The sequence below is a fragment of the Cricetulus griseus genome, chromosome 5 (assembly GCF_003668045.3).
Source record: "Cricetulus griseus strain 17A/GY chromosome 5, alternate assembly CriGri-PICRH-1.0, whole genome shotgun sequence".
NCBI lineage: Eukaryota > Metazoa > Chordata > Mammalia > Rodentia > Cricetidae > Cricetulus > Cricetulus griseus.
In genome coordinates this window covers 160,247,980-160,264,041 of record NC_048598.1, presented here as the reverse complement: position 1 = coordinate 160,264,041, position 16,062 = coordinate 160,247,980, and the positions used below count along the sequence as shown (strand labels likewise).

The following is a 16,062-nucleotide window of genomic DNA, read 5'->3' as shown; positions in this document are numbered from 1 at the left end:
TGGAGTTGGATTTTCCTTTTTGTACTTAAGTTGTGTCTTATCTGTTAATTTTGCAATAACATTTTTAAGTAACATATTAAGGTACAATAATGCCAAAATTGTTTTGTATTTTAAAACATGTTTTTGAGGCAGGTTTTCATTGTGTATCTATGGCTTGTCTGGAATTAGCTATATGGTTCAGCTAGCCTAGAACTCAAAGAGACCTTCCTGCCTCTGCCTCCCAGGTACTGGGATTAAAGGACTATTCCATCATACTTGTCCATTAATTAATATATTTTAAAAGGATAATTGACATTATGTTAATAGACTTGGAGTCCCAAGTTCATGAGAGCCCTCTAAGCCCTAGTGTTTAAGATCACAGGGTTGGCTTTTCCCAGTATAGAACAATATTGATCATTAGGCCCTTGCCACAGAGTAGACAGCTCACAGTTGTTAGTCTGTGCTTATTTTGGAGCAATAGAAGATCCAATGGGCTTGGAAATTTATGTGATGATAATTTTAATCTTATGGGATATTCTTTTCCTGTGAGATCACAGTGATTTTCTGGCTTCCCTGAGGAGGTAGTAGATATGGCTAACATAATCAAATGTCCTGTGTAACTATATGGAAACATCTTTGAAAACCTTTTACACATGTGGAAACAATGGAGCTTATTAATGTCATCATAATTTTAAGAACTTACTGTTTTCCAAATCATGGGTGTTCAGCTGGGATAGGTAGTGGCACAGATCTGTAGCTCCAAAACATTAGTGGAAGAGGCAAGAGGGTCATACATTCTAATGCAGCCCTGATCTCAGAAGCTCTTTTCTGCCCCAGTTGTAGATCATTGGTCTGGTAGCCAGGTATCACAGGTATTTTGGTGTTTTACATTTTCTGACTTCAGTATAGCTAAAACTAGACTTTCTTTTCTTTTTTTGAATGAGATGACATTTTGTGACAAGTAACTTGCACATATTCTAGGTGTTGTTCCAAGTAGTCTGCTGAGAAACTGTTGGCCTGAGAAATGTGGCCTCATGTTGGGTCAGGTTTCCTCTTATAAATAAAACAGTTCAGTCTGTTGTTGCATTTCGATGTTGTCTGAAAGGCTATGGGACTCTTATCTGTTACCTATACTTTAGTGAGTAGAACTGATTGATCTGCAAGCCATGGCAACTTGACATATTCTTCAATAAACTCTGAAGCTGACTCCAGGTACCAGATACTCAACTATCAGGTTTTAACTATTGAGGAAAGTGTATCTGCTTTATCAAATTTACTTTTCTGTTTGAAATTTTGTTCTTTGCTTCAGGTGAAAATTCTCAGGAAAGTTTTCAAAAGAAATATTATCAAAGAACTGGAGTTACTATGTTAATATATTAATATCACAGTTACCTAAAACACTTTCGAGAAAAATGAGCAGTAAAAGGATCTTCAGAGTTTTGATTCCCATAGTAGAAGACATAACCCAGTAATGTAAATTATGTCTTTAGCATTAAGAGTTAAATTGCTGTGATGTGATATATACTTCTTTAGTGAACTCCTTATATTTTATACACCAGATTATTTTTTTAACTTTTTTTATGTTTATTTATTTATGTTTTATGTATATAGACATTTTGCCACCATATATCTGTATACCACATGTATGTATGGTACCTCTGGAGGTCAGAAGTGGTAGTTAGATCTCCCGAAACTGATGTTACAGATGGTGCTGGGGAATTGAACTTGGGTCCTCTGGCAGAGAAGCCAATGTTCTTAATGGCTGAGCCATCTGTCCAGCCCTGACCCCCAGCATCTTAAACTCTTGTTTGGCACCTCTTGTGGAAATTGCATAAATGAATGTGGGGCAGAAAACTTTGTGAGGAGTACACATTTTATGAATGACCAATGATCACAAAGAAAGTGACATTCCTAATGATCTGAAAGTGTTCTGCCAGTGCCCACACTCACTGCATCTTCCAGCTTTGTTTCCAGTACACACAAGGCACACCACTCACATTGCCTGAAGCACTTTGGCTCAGGTGAAAACTACTGACTGCTATACAATGAATAAGAGCATAAGGGTTTCACTATGAAAACAAGTAATTTCAGCATCTCCTCACCATCATCCCTCAGCATATAAATATTAATTGATATATCTTTGGACTATACTCATTAGAATGCTTGATTAGAAAAATTGCCATTTGAATCATTCACTTAAGTTTCATAAAATGTCATTAAATGAATTTTTTTTTAGCATTAAGGCTGAATTTGTACAATCCGAGTTGGCCATAGGCATATGTGTGCCTTTTTGTGCTATGTATTTATGCAAAGTATTGACAATTATAAAATCAAAATACTGATGAATGCTGAAAAATGTTGAAGATGCTGTATCTTACATTATTAGCCATTTAAAAAATGTAATGTGTAATTTATATAAAAGTAAGCAATCATACATGCCTCATTAGCATGCAAATATTTCTTCTTTCCTAAATAAAAAAACTTTGCATGTTAGCAAATTGTTTTAATATAAATTCCTTATGCTTTATTATCAGTAAATGTTTCATTTATATGTTTATTTTATGGACCCATATACTCTGGTTCATGTAAAAAATACCTCAGGTGGAAAGGGACTGCAAGATGAAAATTTTAGGAAGCTCTGTATTCAATAATTGTATATTAGATGAGCTTTTCCTCTTAACCAAGAAAGTGTCCAGGAAGTCTAGAAGATGTGGATGTCCAATTACATGTCTACATATATACATTATATATGTTAAGACAGTGTGAGGTACCTGCCCTAGCTAAACACAGAACACAAAAGTTTAAAATATAATTTGAAAAGAGTGACACCTGTTGCCACCCCAGTAGTTATAACTGTGATCTCCACAAACTATAGTGCAAAAATCAGAATGCTGCATGAACTTGTATCTGTTTTTAGACTTACATACATATCAAGCCTCATGTATCAGATTTGTGAAAATTCAAAAGAGAAATGCCATTGGGGGTGGAAATAGAATTGTGTCAGGGTTACATTCAAAGCCATATGTCACAAACTTACCTTACATTTAAATTTGTTTTGTTTTCCCATTTTTTAATTTAAGCAACATAAGTATTTTAATATCAAACTTAAGAATAGCCTTTGAGATAGATATTCTTTAACACATAATGAACCAGATCTCTATTTATTGTGTCCTTTTCTTTTTCTCCTCACAGACAAAAGTAAACATATAGAACCTCCTTTTCTAAGTAATTAAAAGAACCTAGTGATCATGTCAACAATTATATACTTACACAGTCTACATAATTCTCTCAAACATGGAAAATATTATTGTTTGGAGAAATAAAACCTTCACTTTAACTGTTTCCCATTGAGTACATTAAAAAAAAAAAAACAGTTCAGATGTTATGCTCAATAGTAGAGGTTTGCACATAAATAAGTTTTCAGCCTAGACAAACTATGATTCAGAGAGGAAAACAAGCATAAGAGAAAATATACTGTATGCTCTGTAAATGTAGCTTCAAATACATCTATCTCTATGTGTGTAGGTGGGAGCATAGGCAATCAGGAAAGGCACTGCAGCTTCATTTGTGAAAAATGGATATGGAACGTAAATCCATTGATGTCCTTTATTTTCAATTCCAACTAGGCTCTATGTAAATTCCAAGAACATTTCCCATTGGTTAGACTGTTCCCTTCCAAGCACCACATCCTTACACTCCAAGGCTTTGATTGCTGTCATCTTGGTTGCTGGAAAAGATTTCTATCCACTGCTATGCAGTCATCCCCAAGTCTTGCCCAGGGTTAGGTAGATGAGTAGACATCATCTGTATATCCAGGACTTAACCTTCAGCGTTGCCCATATTGCGTCAAGTGTGCGTATGTGTTGTTTCTTTGTTTGAAATTTATGTCAGTTTGGTGGGGGTCAATATTTATGTTTTTTTCCCTGACTGTGTGGGAAAAGTTTGTTTTTCCATTTCTTTTTATTTACATTGGAAACAAGATTGTTTTACAAGTCAATTCCAGTTCCCTCTCCCTCCGGTCCTCCTCTGCCCTCCACTAACACCCTACCTATCCCAAGCCCTTTCTGCTCCCCAGGGAGAGTGATGCCTTCCATAGAGGGTCTTCAGAGTCTGTCAAATCCTTTGGGATAGGCAAGGCCCTCCCCCATCTGTCTGTGCTCAGGGAGTATCCCTCTATGTGGAATGGGCTCCCAAGGTCCATCCCTATGCTAGGGATAAGTACTGATTTACAAGAGGCCCCATAGATTTCTGAGGCCTCCTCACTGACATCCATGTTTATGGGGTCTGGATCAGTGCCATGCTGGTTTCCCAGCTATCAGTCTGGGAACCAAGAGCTTCCCCTTGTTCAGGTCAGTTGTTTCTGTGGGTTTTACCAGCCTGGTCATGACCCCTTTTCTCATTAGTCCTTCTTCTCTGCAACTGGATTCCAGTTCAGTTCAGTGTTTGGCTGTGAGTGTCTGCTTCTACTTCCAACAGGTGCTGGATGAAGGCTCTAGGATGGCATATAAGTTAGTCATCAATGTCAATATCAGGGGAGGGCATTTAAGGTAGCCTCTGTGTTATTGCTTAGATTGTTAGTTGGTGTCATCTTTGTAGATTCCCAGACATTTCCCTAGTTCCTGATTTCTCTTTAAACCTATAATGGTTCCCTCTATTATGGTATGTCTTATCTTGCTCTCCTTTATTCTTCCCCCAACTCAACCTTCCTGTTCCCTCATGGTCTCCTCACCCCTCCTGTTCTCCCCTTCCCTTTCTCTTAGCTCCCTCCCCCCCTATGCTCCAAATTTTCTCAGGAGATCTTGTCCCTTTTGAATTTTTATGTACAAAATTACCCAGAATTTCTAGGCCTTTTTCACTTATTTGTCTTTGTAGAGGCAATGAAGAGCTACAGGGATATTTTGGCCCTTGTATATTTTCAAAAGTGATGTACTTTGAAGACAAAATTGAAATTAGTTTGTCCTGAAATATAGATCTGTCCTAAAACAGGAGATTGCCTGAGGACTTGCATGTGGGCATGTGTTTATGTGGTATCCGATTAGGAAAATCTAAGAAGGTTTTTTTACCTTTATAAAGTAGTCATGAAGTTTTTAACTTGGCATGCTTTTTCTCTGGGGTGATAGTTTCCACTCTGTCTTGGACTTGTGTCCGTGTTACTTTTCTCCAGTTGCTTCTTGTTCTATCCTCCTGTAGAACTTTGTCCCATTCACTCAGTATTCTGATGGCTATGAAATATTTCAGCCTGTCATGCTTTTATGCCATGTCTAATCTACTTGTCTCTCTAGGTGGGTGCTTTGTATTAGAAGCCTTCAATGCTCCTTTAGGATGCTTGTACTCCTAAATACATGTTAGCTGTTTCGATGACTTTCATAATTAGTATAATACTACTTTTATGTGTTGAACTTTGCAGATTTACTTGTTAGTATCTACTTTTTTGCTGGAAGTTTTTTCTTTTTTCTTTTCTCCATTTTTTATTTAAATTAGAAACAAGATTGTTTTTCATGTCAATCCCAATTCCCTCTCCCTCCCCTCCTCCCCTCCCCCCCTGCCCCCCACTAACAACCTCCCTATCCCATACCCTTTCTGCTCCCCAGGGAGGGTGAGGCCTTGCTGGAAGTTTTTTCAATGCCAACAGATTTGCTATGACATTACTCTGAATGGCTGGTAGTTGATATCATTTCTAGTACCTATATCCCAGTAAATAGTGCATGAACAAAATACATATGCAGGTGACACGGACCATGATTGGTCTCTCTACTTAAAATGTTTGCTTAGTGGGTGTGGGAGAGATCAAGCAAAAGTAAACATGCATGTCAATTTCATAATGAAACCCATTTCTTTACATGATACTCTACAAATGAAGTTTTATGACTTGTTGCTGCTACTAGTTTCCAAATCTGCTTCCATAGGAGGACCTCTGTGATACACACAGTTCATGTGAAGATCAACAACAGTGACATAAACCAAGGTGGAAATGGAGAATGAGAAGAGCTCTGAGCATATAGTAACCTTCAAGCATTCGTAGTGAATAATTACTGAATGCTGAGAAACTTTGTCGATAAGTTATCCTCCCATCCCAGCTTAATGCAATGGGATATCTTTTTTCTATGAAAATATTTGTTTTAAACAGCTACTTCCTTTCTTTAACAGGCAATATTAGATGGCTAACTTCCTATAAAATGGTCACCTACAGGTTCTAATCACATGGATACTTGTGCTTTTATTTCAGTTTTTTTGCTGTTCCCCTTATCAGTAAATAATCCATGTCATCTGAAGGACATTAAATAATAGTGTTCTCTCTAGAACTATAGCGTGCAATTCCAGAACTATAGCATGTAGTTCACGGGAGGTTGCTGCAGACTAGAAGTCACTAGCAAGGCCAGACAGACTGTCAGAGCAGTAACTTCTAACCCTAAGCTGTTCCTTCATGGTAGTCAAAGAATCTGCCTGTAGGCAGAAAGCTGGAAGGATTGTTTTTTTTTCTTATCTCAGCATTTTTTGAATGTTTGTTTGTTACTTTTTTTTTTTTTTTTTTAGATAGGGTTTCTTTGTGTAGCCATGGCTTTCCCGGAACTAGCTCTATAGACCAGGGTGGCCTTGAACTCACAGAGATCCTCCTACCTGTGCCTCCTGAGTGCTGGGATTAAAGGGGTTGCACCACCACCACATTTAAAAGAGCAAGGCTCAGAAGTTGCCTTCTAAGATGGATTGTTTTGGAGGTGGTTGTAATTTGAGAATTGGAAAGCACATTTAGCAGGTTACTTATCACGTTGAACTCAAAGCTAGTAGAATTGTATTTGATAGTTGAAAACTATGAGATGGATATGGGAATAATTGCAGAAAGAAACAGATTTTACCAGGTCCTGACTTTGTGCCTGCTGGGAACTTGGCAAATATGCTTATTTAAATTTAACAATATGCTCAGATTTTCTTTTCTTTTGGTCTTTTTGTTTTTTAACTAGGGTTGTTTGTCCTTGCGAAGTAGTCAAAGAAATCCAGCAAACTTTGTCCCCAATGTCCGATGCAAAACTGATTGGAAAGTTGGTTAGATGTTAATAATAATTAAGAGCTCTAATTATTCAAGTTTTATGGTATTGATTTGGACCTACTTTATGCCAGGCAAGCACTGTACCATTGAGCTACATCCCCATGTCTCTTAATGTTGATGTAGTGTTTGCATCCGCCAGATCACCGGCTTTCCTGGACTTTGGCATGCTTAGGTTGACCTGGACGTTTTTTATTTAGTCTCATGATGTTGCCTCTTTTTGTTTTTGTGATTCCATTCTATTTAGGAAGAAGAAAAACTACTTAACTTCTTTGACTTGTATTCCTAGTTACATGGTAACATAGAATACCAAGTGGGAATATTAATGCTGCATTTCTGAGCATTCCTTGAGTGAATTAGTTATCTGTACAAGTTTACAATAGATTAGTTTTATATAAGTGAGTTCAAATGGTCTCTCTGAGAGAGGGCAAGTCAGAGAGGAAGGGAGAGGGAGAAAGAAGTGTCAATCATATTCTTGGCTACTACTTGTGAAGTTTATTTTTCTCATGTTCTTTTTTTAAGTCTGGTATAACTTCCTAAAAACCACTGCTCATTTTGACATTTGGTGTTGGTGAATGTTTCCTTGTTTTTTTTTTTTCCCTTCTTCCTACATAATATGCATGTGTATTGTTGCAAATGTTAGTAACAATTTTGAAGTGGTATTTTATCACTTACAGGGGAGTGCCTGAACTTATTAACTAGTTACTGCAGGGGCAGGTCTGGATTGAGACTCACATGATCCAGTGGAAGGAATACTAGTCACCCCTACCCACACAATTTTTTATTTTTACAATTTTTAATATAGGTCTTTTATGTTACAACTACTTAACTTTTATTGATTAAAATGTTACTATCAGAGAGAGGTGATCCTGCTGTGTCTTACTGTTTATTCCTTTTGAGAGTTTGGGAGGCTGTACTTTGTTACACACACAAACCTTAATTGATTTGCTGATACTATAGAATGAAAACAGATTTTGACTCCTCATAAAATAAGTGTTCCTCTATGAAACATTAAGTACTGAAATGCTGGTTTATTGATCAGCTGAGTAGTAAACAGGAAAGAGATGGCTGGTCCCTTTATGTGCTTTTACAGATAAGAATTTTTGTTTCTTATTGCTTGTATTTTTTTCTTTGTAACTATTAAAGATACATTTATTGTAAATTTCCTACCTTAATCGAGTCCTCATAATAAATGTTAATATTGGGTCATATACTTTTGAAGAATTGTTTTGGTGTTTTTTGTTGCATTATTTTAACAATATCGTTCCTGATAGTTGAAGAACCAATTCTGTCTCTCAGCCTGGATACTGGTATTCCAAATACCAGGGAGGTTTTTATATTACCTCATTGTGAGGATTAGGAAGGTCAAGTTATGTCCCCGAGCTTACTCCCTTATTTGTACCAGAGATTATTAAATTCTATACATGTGTAGCTCAATTGGATTTTTGAATTGATAATTTCAGACACTATACTGTTGTTTTAATGAATAGTTGCTTGTTCTTTACCATGGTCACATAATGCTATGATTTTATACATATACATCAGTTAGAAAAGGCTAACATATAAGGTAGTGTAATATCTACAAATATCATTATTGTAGAAAATGAAAACTATGTTATTATGTTATGACAATTCTAGCATGGAAATTAGTTCCTGTTAATTATTCTGTGTTTTCTAGAAAAGCCAGCATTGGAATGAAGATCAAGATGTCTCTAATGCTGATAAATACAATTAGAGGTTTCTCTGCTTTTTATAACAGTTGCAGGGAAGTTTTGTTGGAATCTTGCCCTTCTACAGCAAACTTATACCTTTAAACTTTGGTGTTTTATTATTAATTTTGTAATTGTCAGATATTACGGTTCTGAACATTTTCTCTGACATGTTACTAGAAGGAATTTAAGCGTTCTTGGATCTTTCATTGAAAGATCTTTTAAGAGCCAAGTGACGCTCCTTGTAAGAGATATAAACAGTTGGTCAGCACTAAATTACTTTCTTGAATTTAATTTAACATTTTCTAGGATGACCAAACTCTCTCAGTCTTAAAAAAAATCCATGTTTCTATAGTTAGAAATAATCTATGGCAAATAGATAGAAATCTCTATTTAATTAGTCTAAAGATAGTATTAGGCTAGTTTTAATAATTAAGGGAATAGAATCAGAAATATATTTTAACAAGTTTCCTATGTTAACGTATTTCTGTATGTGAGATGTTTTGAGCTTAAAAGTTCTGTGATTTCTGAGTAGTGTGGTATGTAAGGTGACAAACTAATGCTTTGATGCCACTAAGTAGCACAGTTGATAAATATCTGTGACAGCTAGGTAGAAAAAAATGCAAGAGAAAATGTAGAATATAAATCTCTCTGTTCAGGGGAATTTTTCCTGCTCAGAGTTTTCCCTGAGATTAATAGCCATAAAGTTAGCATTTCATGAGAATATACAAAATGTAGATAAGTGAATATACTGAGTAATTATCATTTTCAGTTTATTCCAATTCACAGTTTGCTTAAAATTTTGCTGTCTGAATAGAATAAAATTTCTAACATTTATAATTATAATACATACATGTATACCTTTATATTCATCTAGATATTAGTCAGTCTACCTCAAAACTCCACTTTATTCTTCCTAGGGAAACTTGATTATGCAATATAGGATCTTGAATTTGTTACTATTGTCTGTGTTTTTATTGCTTTCCCATACAGTTACGTGTCACTTGATGATAGCTTACACTGTGAAACTGCATGCTGAGTTGATGTCATCACTGTGTGGACATCCCATAAATGGGGTGTATGAGGCTGTCCTCATCACAACATGCCATACTGTTTATAGTTCACTTTTTTAATAGGCAGAAGGATTGCACTCCAATTAATGATGAAAGCATAGTGTAATATTCCACTAGCAATGGTTAGTTATCCTCCCTTCAAAATCATGCACTATCTGGAATTGTGCATTGATTCAACTGATAGCACATAAAGTTTTCATTTACATCAGCATCCAGTCATGTATAAGGCATTGTGCTCTAATTTTTCAGACGGCTAGAATATCATTAGTCAATAGGAAATTTTCATCTCCATGTATTGGTACCAGTTTTCTAATGGTACAATCATGACTGTAGTTTTTGTATTATTTTAGCATGCTTCTTTTCAAAAATAATCTTGAATTTGGTTCATACTAATAAAATGTGAGATTATGTCATTCTTTTGAAATAATTATTGTGAGAGATTGCTTTTCTCCATATAGGTTAAGTGCATCAATTGGTATTTGTGGAGATATAAACTTCAGAATATTCTGTTTCTTAAGTATACTTCATTGCAACAAGTGATTCTATATGGTTCTATATTTACAATTAACCTGTAAATTATGTGGGAGTCATGTGGCTAATGCTCAGTTAATTTTGTGGTTGTTTAGGAGTTTGTGTAGGGAATGTTGAATGCTATTCTCATTATTGAAAGGAAATTCTTTTTTTCCTTGATGATACATTGGAAAAAGACTTAAATAAATAAAATCATAACATACTTCAACTACCTGCATTGATTTGTTGATGACAAAAATTCATTGAAGTGCCTTCTACTACCTCTTTATTATTTGGGCTTATTTCAGAACAATTTTCAAAGGAAGTGTGTAGCTTGAAATGCATTGTAAGCTTTAGATATGACTGTGATGGTTCCTCAGGAAGGCAAATTTAAAAGAAATACAAGGTATATGCTTAATACCTTGCTGACCTATACAGTAACTGTATCCTAATAGGTCATATTTCAGCTCTTAGGTTTTTGATAAATAGCTGAGCCTCACAGAGCTCTATCCGTGGTGCTGAAGCCTCTCATGATATATGAGCATGTCTTACTGATGAATTCTAATGTCAGCTTCTTTGTGATAGCGATTCATCAGGTTGTAAAATTTGTGCTTGGGAAACACAATGAATTAACAAGTTCCATATTTTCATTTTGTTGAAATTAACACAGCCTGTCCTTTCATTTTAAAGAGTTCATAGCAATTACCTTCCATATTGTCAAAACCAGCTAGGATTTAATTAGAATCTGTCAATTCTTATACAAAAGAAATGTGTAATATCAACAAATAAATTGATATGGCCGCCATGCTGGGAATGCTTACAGGCTGGTGCTGTGCTGATCATATGCTCTCAGCTACTGTAGAATGTTAAACATCTGATTCGGAACAGCACAACAGTTATTAATATAGAAACTCGTAACTGTAAAGAAATGCAATTTGCCTTTCAAATTATGGCTTATTTCTTAAAATCAGTGTTTGCATTTTAGAATATTTCATTTGTCTAAAAAATGGACTTTTTAAAGGACATTCCTTTTTGCAAAATGACTAAAACTATCAGTCTCACTAGTTTTTTGTTAGTTTTTTCAAGTAAGATTCTTTCACTTCATATAAAGGATTTTAAAATAGTATTTTTCATTCTATAATCTGAAATCATTTTAACCCATATTTTTAGATAATTTATGTAATATAGTGTTAGTGTATTATACTTTATTTCTGTAGTTTTCTTAGTTAATAAAACTGTCCCCTGACTCTTTTTAGTAGCAGTATATAGCTATAATCCCTCCCTTTGGGGGGTTCTGGCAGGGGAATCAAGAGTTCAAGGCCACCCTGTGTTACATAGCAACGCTGAAGTGAGTTTAGTTTGCTTAGATAGATGTTGTTTCTAGACTAAACTGCATTTTACTTTACAGTGAACACCAGAATCACCTGGGTTATATTGTTTTTAATTTGAGTAAAGAAAAATCTAAGTTAGAGTTCCAAAGAGTTGACTCTTATAAAGTTTTGCTACTTATTCATATTTTATAGTGAAATTCTAAAATCCCACTCTTAAAATGGAGCATGTTTCCTTACTGTTATTTTCGGTGTAGCAGGTTATTAAATTACTTGTTACATCACTGAAGCTCATTATTTAAAGTCTCAAAGAGATGTGAAAATAAGCTTAGATCAGTAAGTCCTACTGAAATGTGGCCAAAGATTTTGCACAGCAGCAAATTCCAGTGGATCAATTCATTTTTAAAATTAGGCCTTGACTTCCGCAGTATGGAATTTACACCATTTGAACTTAAAGATTAAATCCTCTTCCAAAATCTCCTTGTTTGAAAAAAAAACCTTTAAATGAATTAATAATTTCCTGGAGGAATTATTTTAATTAATAATCGAGGTGTTAAATATAATATTATTACCTTTTAATATTAATAAAATGCTGTCTAAAATCCATTTTGTATATCAGGAAAATGTAGTAAGTGAACCCAATGAAAGTCTCACTCATAACATTCCAAATGTGAACGTAGAAAATACCATTAAAAACCACTGGCATTTAAATGACTTCTAATCAGATGCTATTTCCCAGAAATTATTCTTTATTTAGAAACAAAAACAAGACAAAAGCAATTGATTTTAATCCAAAATGTATTTTTCCTTATAAAAGAGGTCCACATACTCACTGTGTCTACTCTACAGAATTTGTCCTTTTCCTTACACCACGTGTCAATTCAAATTTATCTGGTCACTGCAAAAATTCGTGGCTAACATGTGTAATACAACACAGGAGGAGGCATTGCTCAGTTCAACTACTCTTCTATACTTAAAAAAAATACAGAAATGTTTTTGTTCACGTTAACTGTAGTCCTGACAGAAAAGTTACATGAAAGTTCTAGAAAATGGAAATTTTATTTGGTTGCCACAGTACCCTTTGAAGCCAGTCAATTAAAATGCTCAACTTCCATGTTTCTATTGGCCAGGAGCAGCACTGGGGAAGCTGAATCTGCCTTCCAGAGAGTAACATTCCTCTGCCTGATTTTGCTGTAGTTTGTCTATTCCTGTTTTCCTTTTTCTTTCTTTTTTTTGTTATTTTTTTTTATTCTTTAGCACTACTCAGTCTTGAGTTTTTTTTTTTTTGAAGTAGGTTTGGTTGGTAGTTTTTAGGACATGTTTGTTGGCACACCTATAACAGTTGCTTTAACTTCCAAGTGTGCAGTTTTTTCTTTGCCTGGTTCCCAGAGGTTGATCAGAGGGGGGTAAAACTCGCTGAATGCCAAGGTTGGTTTGTGAAAGTAATTCCTTGAGTAGCTGTGTTCACCCTCACAGTTCATGTCCTGTGAGACACAGCTGAGAAGACACATGACACCAATAATCCCCAAAAGGCCCCCAAGGCAGGCCATAAATGCTGTATGACTCTTCCCATATTCTTTCCCGTCACTGTCCAAACTTTTCGTGGTGACATTCACACATTGTTTTCTACTTTTCTGGTAGATGGTGGGAATATCAATACAAATTTTATACTCAGTAGATGGTTTCAGATTAGTAAGATTATATACCTTGACATCAGATGGTATTCGAGCACTTTGGGCAGCATGAGAGTCTTCAGTCTTGACAAAGGCTGTCCATTTAACACTGGATTTGAGAATTTTAGAGCTTGCTTTCCAAGACACCAGGACAGAATGGGCCCTAATATCCCTTATTTTAATATTCAGCGCACTGTTATTATCATGAGGAACCGAGCCTCCCACTTTGATCATAATAGACTTCAAGTCAGCACCAACTAGATTAGTTGCTATACATGTGTATAACCCCCCTTCCTTTGGTGTTATTCCACTTATGTCTAGTGTGCCTTCAGAATGCACATAGAACTTCTCTCTCAGAGTGTTTGGCAGTAGTTTTTGACCAGAAGGTGTGATCCAGTAGATTTCAGGCTGGGGTTCTGCAGTAGCTCTGCAATGAAGGGACACATAGCTGTCAGTATCGACATCCAAGCTAGCAGGAAAGCTCTCAGGAGCTATAAGAGGGAGGCAAATCTCCATCATATCCCTGAAGTGGACTTGCCGTACATTCTGGCCTTGGAATTCCGGTGGGTCCACGCAGAATAGAGAATCTGGTTCCATAAATCGAATGTTGGTTTTGTTCATGTTAATCCAGCGGATGACACAGTCACATCGGATGGGATTGCTGTGGATGCTGATCTCCTTGAGGTTTGGCAAAGACTCTATGGTACCATGGTAGAGGGCACTGAGGGCATTGCTGTTCAGCATGAGGGATTCTAGCTTGGGGAGTCTGAAAAATGCATTGGGGTGAATGTAAGACAATCTGGGGTTGTTAGTAGCTTCTATTTTTCTTAAATCTGGCAAGTTATCCACAGCAAGACTGTCAATGGAGATGAGTTCAGGCATGTTATTTATCCCCAACTCCTTCAAGTGTAGCATATTGCTAAAATCACCCCTTCGTATTCTGTTGATAGGATTTTTATTTAGATCCAAAAATTTGAGATTTACAGCTTTTTGAAGAGCAACTTGGGGTACCTTAATAAGCCTGTTGTCATAAAAAGAGATGCTTTCCAAGTTTTCCAGCCCAACCAATGCATTATCTGGTATTTCTGTGAGGTTTATGCCAGCTATAACCAGGCTGCGAAGATTGAGAAGGGGCTGGAAATTCATGTCTTTGATTCTGATGATGGGGTTGTCCCCAATCATTAGAATCTCTAGATTGGGAAGAGCATCAAACCACTTACTGTTGATCATCTGCAGTCTGTTTGAATTGAGATGAAGTCGAAGGAGGTTGTGTAGGCCAATAAAGGCTCCGGGCGAAATGGTAGAAAGCAAATTGTGATTAATGTAGAGTTCTTGTAAGTTGCCCAGCCCATACAGACATTTTTCAGGCAGCTCAGTTAGTTTGTTTTCCTCTAGGTACACAGAAAGAAGCTGAGACATCTTTTGTACATTAATATTCATGACAGAAGATAAATTGTTTTGAGATAAGTCCAGGCCAGTAAGGTTCACTGGGAAGTCTATGGAATGTTCAATTCTTGCAATGTTGTTAGTCTGTAGGAGCAGAATCTGTGTGTCTGCAGGCAATCTGGCTGGGAAGTTTAAAAGCCCTAAATCATTACAGTCTACTGTAGATGCTTCCATGTAGATGGATCTGGGGGTAAACCAAGGCCTGATTTCACATGTGCATAATTGTGGGCAATCCACTTTTTTATCTACAGCTTGTACTAGTGTGGTGATAGCTAGGCCAAACAGCACATGAATTTGGAGTGGCATGTCCTTCATCTTAGCTTTCTTCTTTAGAAATTTAATAGGCCCTTAAGGATTCCCGTCGCCACCAGTAAGTTCAGTATAAGTTGACTGATGAGGGATGTACTTGTATTTGTCAAATGATGAATTCAATAGAATTGTAGATGTTTTCTTCATGGAAATAACTATGAGTGTCACAGATGTATTTTCCAAAAATGGCATGCATAGTGGAGTAAAGCTGGTTGCTGTCTCCTCAGTGCCAGGGTATTGATGGACTCTTCGAAGATGGGGTATGTATAGATGATCATAGGCTGTGGAGCGATTCATTTATTTAAAAATCTAAAATTCAAATCCCATGTTGTCTAGTAGATGTAGAGGCATTATTCTAAATGCAATCAAAGGGAGAGAAAAAATTAATTCAAGAGGATAGTCCATAATTAATGTTTAGCTAATTATAATCATTTCACATATATCATATTGTTAGAGTTTACTGTTATTTCAGGACATTTTGATGACTTTGTCCTTAGTGTTGGCCCAGATATGAGATGAATCAAGAAATTTAATCTTCAAAAGACTGAAGATTCATTAAGTAGGATAACTATGCTTCCAGAATTTTCAGTTGTTTCAATTCTTTGTTTATAGCTCCAATTTTAGTTACTATATTTTGCTTTGTCTTTTAAGAATTAGCTATAGTGAAAAAAATAAGACAACCTTGCAGGGGGTGGTAAGTTTTACTGTGTGATGTATAGAAACAATACTGTTCTGTTATAATCAAAAGTGGGCCTGTAGTTCCTTCACCCCTCAGGGTTAGCAATGGGAGCAAAATTGTACCTGATTGCTGAATGAGCTAAATAGTGAAATTTAGTACAATTCCCTAACTTCAATCCTACCTCTCTATATAGTCTGCTTTGCATAAAGTGACTTGAGAGTTGCAGGATTTGGAGGCAATCTGATCTACCTTGCTATAGACATACTTGTGTGAGAATAACTTCAGATTAAAATTTGATTATTTATCATTGATAA

At 36.0% G+C, this 16,062-nt stretch overlaps 2 protein-coding genes across 12 annotated transcripts in view; one reads left to right on the top strand and one right to left on the bottom strand.

The window, feature by feature from the left end:
• Immp2l (inner mitochondrial membrane peptidase subunit 2) overlaps positions 1 to 16,062 on the top strand; it is an 874,875-nt gene that overhangs the window by 394,576 nt on the left and 464,237 nt on the right. The gene's annotated exons all lie outside the window — the stretch shown is intronic.
• Positions 12,422 to 16,062, bottom strand: part of Lrrn3 (leucine rich repeat neuronal 3) — a 32,385-nt gene continuing 28,744 nt past the window's right edge. For all 5 annotated transcript variants that reach the window (XM_027419810.2, XM_035445035.1, XM_027419809.2 and 2 more), the window contains one exon: positions 12,422 to 15,424. In XM_027419810.2, coding sequence (XP_027275611.1) covers positions 12,952 to 15,075 — 2,124 coding nt within the window. In that variant the 5' untranslated portion in view covers positions 15,076 to 15,424 and the 3' untranslated portion in view covers positions 12,422 to 12,951. The remainder of the gene's footprint in view (positions 15,425 to 16,062) is intronic.